Genomic DNA, 17304 nt, shown 5'->3' with positions numbered 1-17304 from the left:
GGGCACGCGTCCTGACCGGGAATCGAACCCCGTGACCTCCTGGTTCAGGGGCTGGCGCTCAACCACTGAGACACACCGGCCGGGCCCGCATAAAGCATCTTAGACGCTCTGCCTTAGTTTGGGGAAGCGAGCAGACGCGCGAGGAAATACGAACACGATTCCCACGGGGACCAAAACTTCTCGGAGGGGCCCAGATCTCGTACTAACAACCCTGCGGGTTAGAAGAACCTCCAAATGCAAGGCCTTGGCCACGCCCCTCCGCGGGCCAAGCACCGCGAGCTCTCAGAAGGGGGCTTCGCTAAAGCCCCGCCTTCTCTCTACGGCTCCGCCCCGATTCCCGCGCAGGCGTAGCACAAACCTCCCCGCCCCTAGTTGTGCGCAGCTCTGACGTATGACGTAACTGCGTCGACGCCATTTTAGCCGGTCCCACTCCGCACTGGGCGTGGCGGCCATTTTGTTTGGGCACCGAGCGGGAGTTGGTGGCGGCGGTTGCGGTGGCACCGACGAAAGGCAGGAAAGGGCAGGCCGTGTGGGCAGGTGGACCGGCTGAGCCCAGCAGACAGCCAGCCAACAGCGAACTGACCTAGCCGTCTACCACTTACGCATCTAGCCAGCCAAACCAGTTCGCCCGAGCCCCTTCACCATCAACTCAGGTTCGGCCGGCCCCCGGCCCCCCTTCCGCAGCCGTCGTGGCAGCCCCGGGAGGAGCACTGGCGTCCTTTTCCTTCGGTAAGTTTCTGTGGTGAGAAGGATAGGCTCGGGGAGCGGAAGGGCCGGCGAACCGGACGGGGTTGGGATGTGGAAGCCGAGAGGGTGCTGGCGCGTGGGAGCCCGGGGAGGGGCGGGGCCTCGGGGCGCGAGGCGGGGCGGGGCGCGGATTGGAAACTGGCGGCGGGACTGCGGCGAGAGGTTGCGGTTTGATGTGGATAAAAAAGAGAGTTGTTTGGCGGGTGGAGCAAAGTTGGCGGTCTTGCCAGCACTTCGAGATGGTAGGGAGGTGAAATGAGGACTGCGGGGTTTGGGGGGACGCTGGAAAGTCATGGCAGCTTTAAGGTTAAATGTCATCGAGCGCTCTCCGGGCGCTCACGCCCAGGTGAATGCCCGATCGGGAAGCCTGGCCTGCCCCCTCCCCCCACCCCTCCCCCAGGTCCCCAGCCCCTTGCCCAGGCCCCCTCTCGTTCTGGAGTCGATGTCAGTTTGAAACTCGGCCTGCCTGTGTCCTCTCTGCGCCGGTGGTTCTCGGTCGGGTCTGCACGTGGGAAGCGCCGGGTAGCCTTTCTTCCCCTCTCCGGTTGCTGATCCCCAGACCTCGCCACCCGATATCGAGGTTTAATTGGTTTGGGCCCAGGTTCCTGCATATTTTTTTTTTTTTAAAGCTCCTTGCAGCCAAGGTGGTTGAGGACTGCGCTAGATGGAAAGCCAGACTCTTAAACACTCCCTTCAGCTAGGCCTGGGTCCGCGAGGCTTTGGCAGGTATTTTCTGGCCCTTGGCCTTGAAGTGTGCTAGTTTGACATGACTGTCTTAGAAGCTTAAGCACCTGGAATGAGTTTCAGTGTGGTCTTCAGGAGTCTTTGATGCAGGCCTTTTCATTCATTCACTCACTCACTCACGTACTCACTGCTGCCTTGGGCCCCGGTAGAAATGAGGCCCTTGTTGTTTCTGATGTGCTCATTCTGCCTATTGTCCTTTGTAGATCCTCGGGATTTGAAGATGGCTGCACAGTCAGCACCGAAAGTTGTGCTAAAAAGCACCACCAAGATGTCTCTAAATGAGCGGTGAGGCAGCGAACAGCAACTTCAGCTCGTTCATAAGAAAACATTCCTTAAATTGGCCCTGGGGTCCAATGCACAAAAGCCGGTTTTAAAACTAAATACCAACAGAAGGCTACAGACCTCTGTTCTTAGTTGCATCTTATTTATGTGGTACACAGAGCAAATTGGGCAGTTGTTTCAAAACCCCTTACCAGTAGATTTTTATGTTAAGCTGTCTGAAGTATTGATTTGGTGGGATGTATTTTAAAAAGACTCCTCACACCCTCCCTTTTCTTCACATTTTTTTAACATTGACACGGGGATGGTGCAGCTTGGTAGCACGGTACCCTGGCTGCAGTAGGCTTGCTGCCCAGTCCAAGGCCAGCAGTGTTGTGTCTGGCCTGTAAGAGGCGGGTAGCAAGCTTTGAATATGTCCAAAGGCCCTTGAATGCCATTCTTGGGCCTTGTAAGAGGCACTTGCTTTTGCTCCATTTCACTTTCTTTCCATTCTGCTTTTCGTTTGTTTTTGTTCTGGATTCTTTTACAGCTAAGTGTTCTTCTCTTCCATTCCATTAAGCTTATTTTACAGAAATAATAGAGTGTCTTCACAAACTCTTAAAACAGTTGAACTAATCTAACTTTTCCAGAAATAGTTGAAGTAAAAAAAATTTAATCATTTCAGACTAAGAAAATCAAAGATATTAAAAGGCGGTTTCTGTCTATGAGGGCTCTGTTCATTGAGAGCCTTTGGCCAGTGATTTTATTAAGTTGATTTTAGACCACGTATATTTTTGCCTTTTTTGAAGCATATGTGCTCCTTTTCTCTTGGATACACTAATGCTTTGTATTCACATAACTAAGTGGACAAACACATAAGAAAATGTGATGCATTCCTATAACTTACATGGGCGCATTATTTCCATGGGCTTTGAAGGTGCTCTAGTCCTTCCTTATATTTGCCCTTAAAATGCACCCTCAGTTCTCCCAGGGTTTTGACTTTCTTTGTTTGTCTTTGAAGCTACATCTTTTGTCTCGTGTTGTCATCATATCTGCTTACTGCGTGTTTTTCATACCTTTCACCTCTCTAAAAGCCGTTACTTGAGCCCTTGTTATCACTTTTGATTGAATGTGCTGCACTTAGCTGCATTTCTAAGTTTCTGATTCTTGCAAGTTTATGGAAGCAGAGGAGTCTTTAACCCACATCAGCTTTGATCTAAGTGTACCGCTTTACTTAAAAGTTCGTGGGATCTGGAGTTCCTGGTCTAGCAAGCCATGAAAATGCCAATAAATGTTTTATAATAAAGCTTTATTTAAACATCCATTTTGTTCGACCTTGAAGCTTTACTAATATGCTGAAGAACAAACAGCCGATGCCAGTGAATATTCGGGCTTCGATGCAGCAACAGCAGCAGCTAGCCAGTGCCAGAAACAGAAGACTGGCCCAGCAGATGGAAAATAGACCCTCTGTCCAGGCAGCATTAAAGCTTAAGCAGGTGAGAGAATGAGTCTGAACATTCCAGAAGCAGCTGGTGATTTCTGTCAGGCAGTCCACTAAGACTGTCAGGAGTGATACAGGGTGGCTCGGGCCAAAAGCTGAAACTTCTCTGCAAGAAAGAGAAGTTCAGAGAATCCCCATTTTGTCAGGTACCAATAAGTAACTCTTTGTTGTCTTTCTCTTTTTTAGGGTGTTTGCCATCAATGTGGCCTGTTTCTCTGTTATCAATGAGTGCTAATCTCTTGTTTTCTGATCCTTTGCCCTTAAAGTAAATTCACTGGCTTTTTCTACAAAGAAATTTTGGTTTTAGATGACCTTCAAAAAATCCTTTATTCCCTGTTACATGATTTACAAATCAGGGATGTGCTTTCTCCCCTAGTCCAGGGGTCTGAATGGCCTCAGTCGGTGGTTTCAGTGCTAACATATAGAAATAATAGGATGACCCTCATCTCCGCAGCACCTAAATTTTTGTCAGTAAAGTCCAGCAAGAGCACTGAGTAATTTAAAAGTTAATGGGTTTGCTTTCAGATTTCCAGTAAGAGAGAATCCTATTCAGACCTGAAATAAAAACCTGCTCTTTATTATTCATAGACTTTATATGCAAGTCCGGACAGTGGCTGTGGAAGGATATGTCCAAGCTGTGGCTGGGCGTCTGAAGGGCGGTGCCATGCAACTGTAAGGACTAACTGGTAGCACTGCATGGCTGTGCATAAATTCAGCAGTTAAATATAACACCCACCCCCACCCAGAACCATTGGGCTCACTGACCAAAAATAAACAAGGCCTTCTGCTTCAGCTACCTTAAGCCTTGGAGTGACTGTGCTCGTCCCTGACTCAGGAAAGCAGTAAAAGGCACCACCGTTTTCTAGGAGTAAATATAAAAAATGGTTGAAAACAAGTCTCTGACAGATCATTCCAAAGGGTCTTTCAACAAGCTTTAAATATAGGCTATGCAGAAATAGCCTCAGGAGTGGCACTCTCCAATAGAACTCTTACAGTAGTAAAAATGTCCTGTGTGCTCTCCAATACTGTAGTCACTAGCCACAAGGGACTTTTGAACACTTCAAATGTGCTTAGTGCGATTGAGGAGCTTAGTTGGTTGGGGGCAGGGGGTGGGCAGGTGTTTCTTTGTGTTTTTAATTTTATTTACTTGAATTAGCCACATGTGGCTAGTGGCTACCTTAGCATACAGCATAATTCTAGAGTAGAAACTGGGTGATATAGTGGACATCCTTAAGCTTCCTGTCAATGTTAGAGACCAATATTGGTGGCTGGTAAGGCTTGGGAAGGGAGAAGAACTAAGTGCTGTACATTCTCCCTTTAAAACACAGGTCTTGGGAGAGTATTCTCAGGATGCCTGAACAAAACGACATGTAGAATGAAGTCCTGACCTTATAATAGTATGCAGTCAGGAGAGTGATGTCATGGGCTTTTATGATTGGTTATACCTGCTCACGCTAGGTGCATAATGTTCAAAGACTGGCCCTCTGATTAGAAGTAGTTTATGATCTTGTGCTGGAAAGCTAATAATAATAACTCAGACTATATGATTGCAAAAGTCATTGGTAGTCGTTTATGGGTGAAGCCTAAGGATACATAGAATTTATTTTAATTTATATTGACTGATGGCTTTATAGAAAAACAAGTTTGCTGAGGTCTTGATTGTGTTCAAAGCTACAGTTACCTTTTTCTTTGAAGAAATTTAATTCTTTGGTATGTGGTCTTTATAATTTTTCTTCTAGGGACAAATGATTGAAAATCTTTGCCTCTGATGTGTCTTTGTCCTGGAGTGTGGGCCTGCGTTTTGTGATTATAGCTCACCTGTCTTTATTCTGATGCAAATTTGGCCTGTCTCTCTCTGGAGATACATTTGAGTTATATGTTCATTTTGAATTAAAGGTCATTATACTGGTTTAATGGAGCTATTTGCAAGGGTAGACATGGAATTGAGGCTATTTAAGAAATTAAGAAAAGGAGGTTTGACTTTTTGTGTTTATTTACGTCTTAAGGTAAAAAGTGGACCGTCTGGGGATATGTACTCAGGAAAAATGGAACACATTGGCCTCTGAGAAATCAAATGTTGTTCTTAAGTCACAAGAATTCAGATGAATTTTTAATTTAAATTTTGCCCCACCTGGATGAACTTCCTATGGTGTTTGAGTAAACCTTTGAAGACAGTGGTAGTCCTTGGGCAAGTATTAATCAAGAATCAAGTCATATCATTATCAATCTGTGATTTAAAAACAACAGAATCAGGATTTGGAATATAGAGTGTTCTTACTAAAACTTAAGTTTCAAGTAGTGGTGTAAGACTTTTATAGGCAAACTAGCAAGCTAATTTGTTGTAATGCCAATTTCATAGGACCATTCTCAAGCTTCTTAGAAGCTCTGGATCAGAATTTTGCCTTTATGTCATGTTCTGAGGCTTGCTTCTAGTTTAACATTCTTATGACACCCACAGCAGGTTTATCTGCCTCCACATAGTCATCTCACTTGCTTCTTTTTCTCTGCACTTTAAGTTACAAAATCCCACTGGATTGCTTTTTTGATCTCAATCCCTCCAACACCTTTTCTTCCAGAAGAGCTTAAAGCAGCGCCTGGGTAAGAGTAACATCCAGGCACGGTTAGGCCGACCCATAGGGGCCCTGGCCAGGGGAGCGATCGGAGGACGAGGCCTACCCCTAATCCAGAGAGGCTTGCCTAGAGGAGGACTACGTGGGGGACGTGCCACAAGAACCCTACTTAGGGGCGGGATGTCGCTCCGAGGTCAGTGCTGTGTTCCTGATAATTGTCGAGCCCCACCCCCTTTCCTTTTCTCTTGGGCTGCTTATGGACACATTTGTTTAACATCTTTAAGCCTGAATTTGTATTAATATAATTAATAACTTGATATCACATATTTTTAATAGTGCTGCATGTCCTTTTATCAATACCATACCTTTTCTGATAATGTGCAATGGTGAGAGGCTATGACCTGCGTAACAACAGGTAATTCACGTCATCTCCATTCCATTTTAAAACACCCTGCTGCTGCTTGAATCAAAGCACATTCAAGTTCTAGCAATAAGTCAAGTCTTAAGAAATGTATGGGTCTGTTGGCCTATATCTTAACCAGTCATCTCTTTTCCTGGTGCTAGTGAAATACTGTTACATCTATAAAAAAGAAGACAAGTTGACCCATAGCACTTAGCTATATATACATTTGGGGCACTGTTCCCTGTATAGTTCTTGTCCCTACAAGAGTGTATTGAGAACAGGAACCATATCATTTATGTGTAAATTTATCGTAATGTTAGGTACCTATCTGATTATTCAGTAGATACTTATTAAATGTACATACTTCCTAATTACCTTAACTCCTCCCAGCTTCTTCCAAAAAATGAATTTTTGATCAGACTTGTTTAATCTTAATCTGTTCACACTCCATATGCAGCTTTCCCCACCCAGCCTAAAAATTACCTGAATTAACTTATTTAACCCTTACCGCCTTCCTTTGGTTAGAATCTACTTTGTCTCTCTTGGATTTACCTGCATATACATTGTATGCCTCCTCTCTAAGGTCAAAACCTGCTCCGAGGTGGACGAGCCGTAGCTCCCCGAATGGGCTTAAGAAGAGGTGGTGTTCGAGGTCGTGGAGGTCCTGGGAGAGGGGGCCTAGGGCGTGGAGCTATGGGTCGTGGCGGAATCGGTGGTAGAGGTTAGTCAGCTACCAACTTCAGAGAATAGCTCCCTCTTATTTCTCTCCCTTTAAAGCTCAGAGCCACCTTTCTGCACAGCTTCAAGTCGTAGGCAGGCTTATTTGTTTGTCTTGTTTTGTTTTTTGAAACTGGCTTATTTTTCTAAATTCACGTGGTGGTAGTGCAAAAGTCTGTCCTGGGTTTTCTAGGAACTAGTAGGTACATGTTATAGAGCCAGATTGTATGTGCAGTCTTCCAGACTCTTGTGAATTTAAATTGTATTGTTAAGATGACAAAGTGGTCAGTTTGGGGTTTTACCTTTCTCTGTCCCTGCCCCACCACCACACACAACGCACCCCATAACTCAAAACCCCTTTTTTGAGTCTAAAAATCTAAAAGAGGAAGGTGTACAAAAATGAAGCAGAGTTAAAATAAGGATGAGATCTGGAACTGGGTAATGACTCTAAAACCAAGTAAATTCAAGGTAAAGTTTGTGTCTATGGGAAACCAGAGATGACTTTTTGAGTACATTTATTAAAGCTGGGGACCGTGAAACAAGGAAGGGCCTGGGATAGAAGAAGCAACCAAAGGGACCTTGGAGACAGGCTCAAGGGGTTAGCCCAGGACCACATGCTCCCCGGTGGCAAGTCTCTCGGGAGTTGAGGATATGCCCGCCTGTGGAGGAAAGGGAGGGGGTAAAGGTTCCTGCTTGCTCCCAGGAGGTAGAAGGCAAGGATGGTATTGTGTCAGTTAACTGACTGACTCATGTTTGATAACAATCTTACCTTTGAGACTTAGTGATACTTGTCTTGTGACCTCTTGACCCAGATTGGAAGGGTTTTAATGGTGTTGCTGTTAAAATGCCAGATCTCATGGGAATTTTCTGGCTTAAAGTTCAGTGGAAAACTCCCAACATCTGTCGAAGAAAAAGAAAATTTTTACTCTCTTAGCTTAACCCTGTATATATTGGCTTTGGTCCTTTTAAAGTGTGTGGTGGGTCCATAATTTATGACCTTAAAGTTGCCAAGGGATAATAACTGTTAGGAAAGGAAATTTGATAACTAAGGGCTTGTTTTCTTCTCGCCTATTATATGTTGCTTGGCTTATTGAGTGAAGTGCAAGCTAGTTTGGGTTTCAGGATGAAATAGCATGTTTCCAAATTATCTTGACTTGGTTTCTGAGCAACGACACAGGGGTGAGGGAGTCAAAGTCTTAGCTGAGTATGTTTTGTTAAAGTGAATTGAAACCACCTCTCAGATAACCATAATTGTTATAAGTATCTAGAATAGCAGATAAAGTGGCTGAGACTACTCAGGATGTTTTTTCCCATCTCCCCACATTGTTCCTATGTAAAAATAACTCCTCAGTCTCCTGACATAGGGTCAGCTCTTTAGGTCTTTAGGTTTGATAAGTTTGAGGAGAGATGAGCTAATTTTCCAGAAGGATCTCCAATAAAGCTTAATTTGAAAACTGGCTTCATACCTCTGTTGCTCTGTGTCCTTATTACTTTCTCCCTATCTTAATAAATGAGTTTGTCTGTAATGTATTTTAATTATGAGCTTATATAGTAGGTCCCAAAGTTGAGGTAATTTGTTTTAGGAAACATTAAAATTTTTTTAAATTAAATAGCATTTAGAGGTGAGCATATAATAAGGGATTCATTATGTGTGCTTTCCATGTGTTGCTTGCTACCCAGTGTGTTTCCTATTTTTCCAGACTTCTCCTCTTTGCCCTGCCCTTCAGCCTCTCAGCTAGGCCCCACTGCTCTAAGGGGCATTTACTAGAGCACCCGTTAAACCTACTTGTAACTGTCTTTTTTTTCCCTTGGGCCAGGTCGGGGTATGATAGGTCGGGGAAGAGGGGGCTTTGGAGGCCGAGGCCGAGGCCGTGGACGAGGGAGAGGTGCCCTTGCTCGCCCTGTACTGACCAAGGAACAGCTGGACAACCAATTGGATGCATACATGTCGAAAACAAAAGGACACCTGGATGCGGAGTTGGATGCCTACATGGCACAGACAGATCCTGAAACCAATGATTGAAGCCTGCCTTCCCTCCTCTGAGAGACTTGTTAAAAAGTTACCACATCTGTAAATAACCTTGAGATGACAGATGAGAAGAGCCTACCTGACTGATTCTGGAAGGACCTGTCACAATAGACTATGGACTTACTTGCCACCAGTGTGTGCATTTAGTGTGTTCTTTTACTTTTTTGATAACTATTGTATGAAACCCTTTTTCCCTCTGATTTGGGTTTGGTTTCGTTTTGTTGTTTGGGTTGGTTGGTTTGTGTTTTCCTTTTCCCAGACTTCTCTTTGAACATGAATATGTTGGCCTTCTTTCCACCTCTGCCTCCCCTCACCTGCCATATATGCTTTGACTGTCTAACATTTCCTCTGTTCATCTCTCTATTCTCTGAAAGTCCCAGAAAGAATCCATTCAATGCTCCTCCCTGATGCCTAGGTGTCTGTGATGCAGTTCTGTTCTTTATCACTTTAATAGCCACTTAGAAGTGGTTAGAAAACCTGGAGTTCAAAAATGCATTCTGCCACGTTGATATTTTAATATAATAAATTAGGAACATTGGCCTAGCTACAGTGTCACATGACAGGTTATGCATGGTAGCAGCTCTGATTTGATGGAAGTTGCTACCATGTGCATTGATACCACATATGTGAGCTGGTTTGGGTGTGTGCATTATTTCTACCATGGAATAAGATTTATAAACTTGCCTCTTGGCTTTGCATCATGTCCAAAGGGGTGCTATTGAGTTGGCTTACACCTGCAGTGGAGAGGGAAAGGCCATTGGTTAAGCAGATGCGTCAGAAGGGATGGGAGAACTATGGCAGATACCTGCTGGGGAGGGGTCAGAAGATACCCATGTTGAATGTAATACTTAGGTTTATCCCAAACCAGTCTTGAGCTTTTCCATACATTGGCTTTGTTTGACCCTCTTATTTCTCTTGAAGGTTTGTAAGTTCAACCATATTCTGTCAACTGTTCGTTTCAGTAGAATCTTGTATTTATGGTTTATTATAACAAGAAATTGTTCTCTCAAATCCAGCTAGGACTTTTTATTTGTTGTGCTCTTGGAGATGCTATGGCTACTGTAACACTACCTTAATATACCCCTTATAGAGCTGAGTCCTTCATAGTCGTGTTAAAATTCTTGGGAGCTCAGTGGATGGAGTGTCGAACTGCAGACCCACAGGTCTTGGGTTTAATTCCGGTCGAGGACGCGTACCTCAGTTGCAGGCTTCTCCCCGACCCGGGCGTCGGGGGTGTGTGCGGGAGGCAACCAATGTGTGTGTGCTCTCACATCGATATTTCTGTCTTTCGCTCTTCCACTCTCTTTCTGAAAAGTCAATTGAAAAATACCCTCGGATGAGGATTAAAAATAAAAAGATAAATTTTAAAAAATCTTAGGAAAGGGGTATTGTGGCTTTGGGACAGAAAGTGAAGAATCTGTCTGTCCCTGAGTAAGCCTTGCAGAAAGATTAACCACACGAAGTAATGTACTGACCCATTTGGTCCATGCAAAGTTCAAGCAGTATCCTGGAACCCAGCACTGGTTTCCCTTTTTCCCTGCATTGTTTAAGGGAAAAGAATCTAACCACCTCCAGGCAAACCAATTACCATGGAGCTACCTGGTGCCTAAACTGTTGGGTTGTGTTCATTGCATGCTGGGAAGGAAGTTTTGATCAGGAATCCTGTCTGTCTGACCTAAGCTACTTTACTTAACCCCTCGGTGCAGCCAGTGGTTTAGTTAGCTGTGGAAGGGAGAGCTTGAAAAGATCACATGGGGATAGGATTTAACCATGCTGACAGCCAATCTGACCTGGATTCTGAGTGTACTGTAATTCCTCTAAGAATGGATGGAGATGAGGTCTTCAACCCAGATAGGTGTTCATAACCTTTAATTAGAAGGAATAAAAGGTATTTTTACGTGGGTGTGGGTAGGTGTAGGGATATCTCCATTGGAGCCCCCAAGGCCCTGAGGGAGGTGCTGGTCAACAGTGGGCAGCAAACGTCACATCCCTGGTGGCCTTGCATCAGGCACATGCAGGGTTTCTAGGAACCCTTTGGGAAGAGAGAGGAAGGGGGAGCTGCAGGATGAGTGGGCTCCTTACCCTCTTCATATAACCTGGGTGACCTAGGATTTTTCCCCAACCCTCCCCCAAAGTAGTTAGCAACTACATTCCCCTAAAATGACTTTTTACCTAGAACTTTCCCTCAGGATATATATTTCAATCTGGTGACTTTTGAGCCACCTCTGATAATATACCCAAATACTTCCTCTGTAGAGTGAAAGGCATGAAGGGGAACCTAGCGGGGATAGAGGTGAGGGCCACCGTGGAGCCTTTCAACAGCAGTCTTACAGTGCCCCACTTCACCTCCATGCAGCTCACACCTCCCTGCTCATGCCCATCTCCCCTCATTGGGAGTTCTCCCCAGACTTGACAACATTTCCAGGATGAAAACTATGGAAGGAGTCCCGAAGTGGGGAAAGGGGCACAGGATGGCAGCAAGTGCCTCCCATCACCACCCCCTCATCCACTGATGGAATTCCTTTGAGGGGGTTCTCTCAGGACAGAATCCCTGGATGCCTCACCCCCCTGGGCTAAGGAAGAAGTTGGGGCTGGGAAGCGGTCCTCCCAAGGCACTGGGTGTACCTTAGTCGCTCTCTCTTAGGTCAGCCTCTTCTAGCTCAGGCTCCCCCAGCCCAGGGTGCTTCTAATCCCACCACATTCTGACTCATTGTTCTTAGTGCCTATGGTGGCTGTTCAAAAGGATGTGTTTGGGCGGGAGGGCGGGGGGGTGTTAATGGGGGGATAAGAACACATTTGTAATATCTTAACCAATAAATTAAAGATTTAAAAGAAAAAAGATGTGTTCATGTCCTCTACACCCTTGGCACTGGCTCCACTGGGCAGTGCAGGGAGCTGAGCCCAGGTCAGGTCTCATTTCTAAAATCTGAAATCTTTACTACTGTGAAAATGTCGACATGGCCTGGTGTTCAGGGGACCCTGAGGCATCCTGGTGGGGTGGAGGATGGGGGCTTTGAGGGTCCCAGTGGAGCCTAAGCTCCCTTCTCTTTGTGCCTCCTCTATTCCTCCTTCATTCCCAACAGTGGGTACAAGGAATTTCCCTCCAGTCACGGGCTCTCTAGCCCCACCTGCTGCTCCCTGCAGTTCCAGCACCTGAGGCTTGTGTCCCATTTCTGCCACCCTCTGTCCCTATTGAGTGTCCCGGATAGAGTGGGACCAGGAGTCAGCCTGGCTCCTACGTCAGCCTTTTACTCATTCAGCCACCATCCACAGAGGACTTGCCATGCAGACACAAACAAGGCATTATTGTTAGAAGGGCACTGGGAGCACAGAGAAGAGAGTGATAAACTGGATCTTGAAAGTCCTAGGAAAGTTTAACAGACAAGGGAGAATATTTCAAGTAGAGGGAATGACAAATACAAAGGTACCCAGACCTAAAAGAGCATGTTGTATGCCAAGGAAAGTGTGTGTGAGTGGAAACAGGCCCAGGAAGGCTCTGGGAACTGTGATGGCAGCAGCCACCATGGCCCTCTTACCTTGTAGGGCTGGCAGGCCAACAGGCCTGTGACAGCTGAGGCTTCATGAGGCCTCTTTATTTATTTTTATTGATTTTTTTATTTTTTGTAGGGGTCACTGGCCCACCTTTGCTTGAAACTGATGGGTCCAAGATCCAATCATTGAGTTCTGAGAGAGAAACATTGATGTGAGGGGGAAACATGGATTGGCTGCCTCTTGCACGCCTACTACAGGGATTGAGCCCACAACTCAGGCATGTGCCCTGACTGGGAATTAAACAGGCCACTTTGCCCTCGCTGGAATGGCTCAGTGGATAGAGCATCGGCCTGTGGACTGAAGGGTCCCAGGTTTGACTCCAGTCAAGGGCACATGCCCGGATTGCAGGCTCGATCCCCCGTAGGGGGCATGCAGGAGGCAGCCAATGATTCTCTCTCATCACTGATATTTCTCTCTCTCTTCCTCTCCCTTCCTCTCTGAAATCAATAAAAAGATATTAAAAAAAATAAATAAAACGGGACTACCTTTTGGAGTACAGGACAACACTCCAACCAACTGAGCAACACTGGCCAGGGTTCATCAGGCCTCTAAAGGATTTGCTTTGAGGAAAGAGTGAAGATAGAAAATAAAAAATGGAATCACTTTAACTAAGCTGCTAAAATTATCCACACTATGAAGGCTGAGGCATGAGGACTCTATTCTTGTTCTAACTAGCCTGGGGACTTAAACTTTTTGAACTTTCCAGTCCTGTGTCAATGCCTGTAAATACATTTGGACTTCCAGGTAACCTTCTGATTACCTGCCTAAAGGACTCACATATCCATTCAACCTGACATCCATTATATAGACCACCTGACATCTGAGTGATAACCATCCTGGACCAATCCTAAGGCTAAGAATGCTGGACTGATAGTTCACAAAAATGAACTTTTACTCTAAAAACTCAACTTTTCTTTCTTCTTTGGAACACTTGTGGGTTTTTTGCCTAGCAGTGTTCCAACTTTAAGACCGTTTAATAAATCTTTCTTTTATTTCTCCCAAAGCCTCCAGACTCTGAGTTTGACAACTTGATTCTCCATTTAGGCTTGATTAGTTTATTTTATCTTTTAGTGTAAGGTGATTCTTGGCTTAAGATTTAAAAACATCTATGGCCCTAGCCAGTTTGGCTCAGTGGATAGAGCGTTGGCCTGCAGACTGAAGGGTCCCGGGTTCAGTTCTGATCAAGGGCACATGCCTGGGTTGTAAGCTCCATCCCCAGTAGGGTGCGGGCAGGAGGCAGCCGATCACTGATTCTCATCATTGATGTTTCTACCTCTCCCTCTCCCTTCCTCTCTGAAATCAATAAAAATATATTTTAAAAATAAATAAAAACATCTACAGTGTAATATGAGACATAGGAGAAATATATATTTGGTCTTGAACCCTGTTCCTGGCACAGAGCTTCTGAAACCCTAAGAATTTCATGTGATAAGAGCAATAATGGTGTCTTGTTATGTTAAAAAAAAAAAACAAAAAAAAAACACCCGTAGGATGGGGACTGGTTGTCAGTGGAGCCAACCATGTGATTAAAAGATTGGAACTTCCTGCCCCATCCCTCTAGGGAGGTGAGAGGGGCTGGAGGTTGAGTTATGTTAATGATGTGCTTTTGGACCCCATCTAAAGGTTGCCAGGAGAACTAACCTTATGATTAAAGAGTTGGAAATTTCAGTTCCCACACCCTAACCTCCAGGGAGGGGAGAGGGGCTGGAAGTTGAGTTCAAGCACCAATAGCCAATGAATTATTTAATCAGTCATGCCTATGTAATGAAGCTTCTATAAAAACCCAAACACATGGAGATGGGGGAGAGTGGAGCACCTGGAGAGGGCAGGCACCTTTGTGCCCTTTCCCCATACTTTGCTCTCTTCCATCTCTTCCATCTGGCCGTTCCTGAGTTATATCCCTTTCTAATAAACTGGTAATCTTGGAAATAAAATGTTTTGAGTTCTATGAGCTGCTCTAGCAAATTAATGGGACCCTAGAAAGGAGTCATGGAAACCTGATTTATAGCCAATAAACCAGAAGCACAGGTAACAACCTGGACTTCCCATTGGCGTCTGAAATAGGGTGGGGAGGGTCTTACAGGACTGAACCCTCAACCTGTGGAATCTGATGCTCCTGCCTGGTGGGCTGTCCAGGCAGATAGTGTCAGAATTGAGTTGGTGCCCAATAATTGCTTGTTAAAGGTGTTAAAAAAGAAACAACAGTCCAAAATGGAGTCACCCTTGCTAAGCCACAAGTCAAAATTTAACTAATTGCAATGTCAGCTTCTCCCAAACCAGTCAGGAATTACCTGGTCAGCACCAGTGAGGTAATCTGCCTGAGGGAAGGTGACCTTGCCTGAAATAATCCATTATTAAATTTCTTGTTCCAACTCTTTCTGCCTATAAAACCTTCCAATTTGTACAATTCCTGGGAGCACCCTTCTAGTTGCTAAGTGGGATGCTGGTCAATTCATGAGATTTATGAATGGCCTAATAAAGCTAATTATGTCTTCAAATTTACTAGGTTGAATTTTGTTCTTAGGTTTGTCTGTGTGTGTGTGTGTAGAGAGAGAGAGAGAGAAACATTGATTTGTTGTTTCACTTATGCATTTATTGGTTGACTAGAGGCCTAGTGCACGAAATTTGTGCACAGGTAGGGTCCCTAGCGACTGACACTGCCGTTTGGCCAGCCGCCTCTCCTCGCCCCGACCCCCTTGCCCCCCTCCCCACCCCCCGCAGTCCAACTCCAGTGGAGGGGACAATTTGCATATTAGGCTTTTATTATATAGGATTCTTGTACGTGTCCTGACCAGGGATTGAACCCCCAACCTTGGTGTATTGTGACGACAGTCTAACCAACTGAGCTACTTGGCCACGGCTGAATTTTGTTTTTTTATAGAGGTATGGGGGAACACACACATACACATGCACATTGAAATTTGATCCAGGAACCCAAAGGCACAGTGATGAGAGACACACAGTAAAAAGCTATCTGTGAGAGTCTTGGGTGAAACAAGGGCTCCCAAAATTCCTAAAGTTTTATCATTTTGAGTTTAACCAAAAGTATATCCTTTAAAGGAATTTCAGAGGAAAAACCAGGTCAGCAAATAGAGAAGAGAGGAGATGGGGGAGAGCTAGACAAGGAAGATAAAAGAAGAGGACAGACCTCAGCCACCTCACACTTCCCAGTGCTACGGATACCAGAACCCCACCCTCAGCCTCTGACTCCTTTGTGATAAGCAGGAGTCCTAGAGTCTGACCTGATATTGGTCTGACCGAAAAATTCACCCATGGGTGAGGTGGGATGACAGCTCTCCAGGAGCACCACTTGATAAAACACCTGGAATCTCAGACCTCCTGACTTGCCCATCCTACCCCTTCCGCACGCTCATTCCAGGTGTCTGACAGGTGGGGTCAGACCAACCTTGGTACTGGTTCAGCAATCTCGGTACTTGGGTTCTCGCTAGGAAAGAATTCAGAGCAAGACCAAACTGTAAGAGAACATTTCTTGGGTAGATCACAGAGGTAGCAAAAGTAATGGCTAGAAGAAATGGGCTTAGCAAACAGGTTCCAGAGGTAAAGGAAGGGCCCTTGGAGCTTGGGATTTGGGGATGGAGAGAGAGCGGAAGGGAAAGGGAAAGGCTCTCTCCTGGGAGAGAGAGCGTGCTGGGTCCTCCATCCTAAGGGGTTTAAGCGTGGAGATTTTAGGGGAGTGCCAGGGAAATATCCTGATAGAATATTAGCAGTTTGCCAGGTGTGTCCATTCAGGGCTGTGGTCTCCACTGATTGGTTGGACAGCACCAGGACAGGGGGTCATTATTCCATGCAGCTAGTCCTGACGTCAGCGGTGGCTGATTTTGTTGCTTTTCTGGGCCTGGAGCTGAAATACAACTGAGGCCTAGATGTTATCTCTAGAGAGGAAAGGTCAGGGAGTCCTAACCTCATGGACCAAGGATGTGCTAGGGAGGAAAAGTCACCCTACAATTATCCATTGCTAGGCAAATGGGGCTTTCCATCCTGGTGACCTTCTGTACCTGACCCCTTGTCCTTGCTCTGCTCATGTCTGTCTAACTGCCTACAGCACCACCACTACTGCTGCCCTCTTCATTTCTGCCATTGAAGCATTGTAGAGCTCCCCACACAAAGTTCTAGCCTCCCAGAAAGCAGGGTGAACTAGGAAATCCTTGTCCCTGACCTGAACCTAACAAGTTTAACTCTCAGATCTCCCTCACCAGTAGAGCCACCACCAGATACCATTCTGTGCCCACTACCCCCACTACCACAAGAAGGCCCCTCTAATAACCCTGGCTGCCCTCTCTGCCCCATTCAGGGTCCACCGTGGGTGTAGGGGTGCAGCTAACCTGTCAGACAGAGGGTACTGTGTGTGGCTGTATTGCCTGAGCCAGACAGCTGTTCCCACAGCTTCCTCATGGACCTACCCCGCTACCCACCTTCAAATCGCCAGCAAGGAGGGGGCAGGTCAACCTAAGCACCACCCACGGGGTGAGGAGATGGGAGACAGAAGAAGGGGAGTTCTTAGGATCTCCTTAAGCTTTTATGGAAAAGCCAAGAACGGGAAAGCCACTGCAATGTGATAGGGGTGCAAGCTGGGAGGAGGGGGATTTTGTGCTGAATACCTTGTGTCATGATGCCTGGAATTTGAAAAATGTTTAGAGAATGAATGAATAATTGAACCAGCACTGGCTTTCAACCTGTTATCAAACTTCAGGGTTTCTGGAAGACCCTTGCCCAGTCTCCCTCACAGAGCTATCTAAGGAACCAAGGAAAGAAGGATTCTAAA

General features: G+C 45.6%; 1 protein-coding gene across 10 annotated transcripts; it reads left to right on the top strand.

The window, feature by feature from the left end:
• Positions 1–425: 425 nt before the first annotated feature.
• Positions 426–10065, top strand: CHTOP (chromatin target of PRMT1). Of its 10 annotated transcripts, none has more exons than XM_059674127.1 (7): positions 427–729; positions 1695–1776; positions 3092–3245; positions 3839–3922; positions 5827–6013; positions 6807–6944; positions 8758–10065. In XM_059674127.1, the coding sequence occupies exons 2-7, from the start codon at positions 1712–1714 to the stop codon at positions 8961–8963; spliced, it is 834 nt and encodes a 277-aa protein (XP_059530110.1). In that variant the 5' UTR covers positions 427–729; positions 1695–1711; the 3' UTR covers positions 8964–10065. The 10 variants fall into 10 exon arrangements, with proteins under 10 accessions (XP_059530112.1, XP_059530110.1, XP_059530109.1 ...); XM_059674126.1 differs by lacking the exon at positions 427–729 and adding an exon at positions 818–989 and having other exon boundaries at positions 6749–6944; positions 8758–8897; XM_059674122.1 differs by lacking the exon at positions 427–729 and adding an exon at positions 870–989 and having other exon boundaries at positions 5830–6013.
• The last annotated feature ends 7239 nt before the right edge of the window (positions 10066–17304 follow it).

This window comes from Myotis daubentonii, chromosome 18, assembly GCF_963259705.1.
Source record: "Myotis daubentonii chromosome 18, mMyoDau2.1, whole genome shotgun sequence".
NCBI classification, from domain to species: Eukaryota; Metazoa; Chordata; class Mammalia; order Chiroptera; family Vespertilionidae; genus Myotis; species Myotis daubentonii.
Note: the sequence above shows the minus strand (reverse complement) of the source record. Positions and strands in the feature narration are given on the sequence as shown.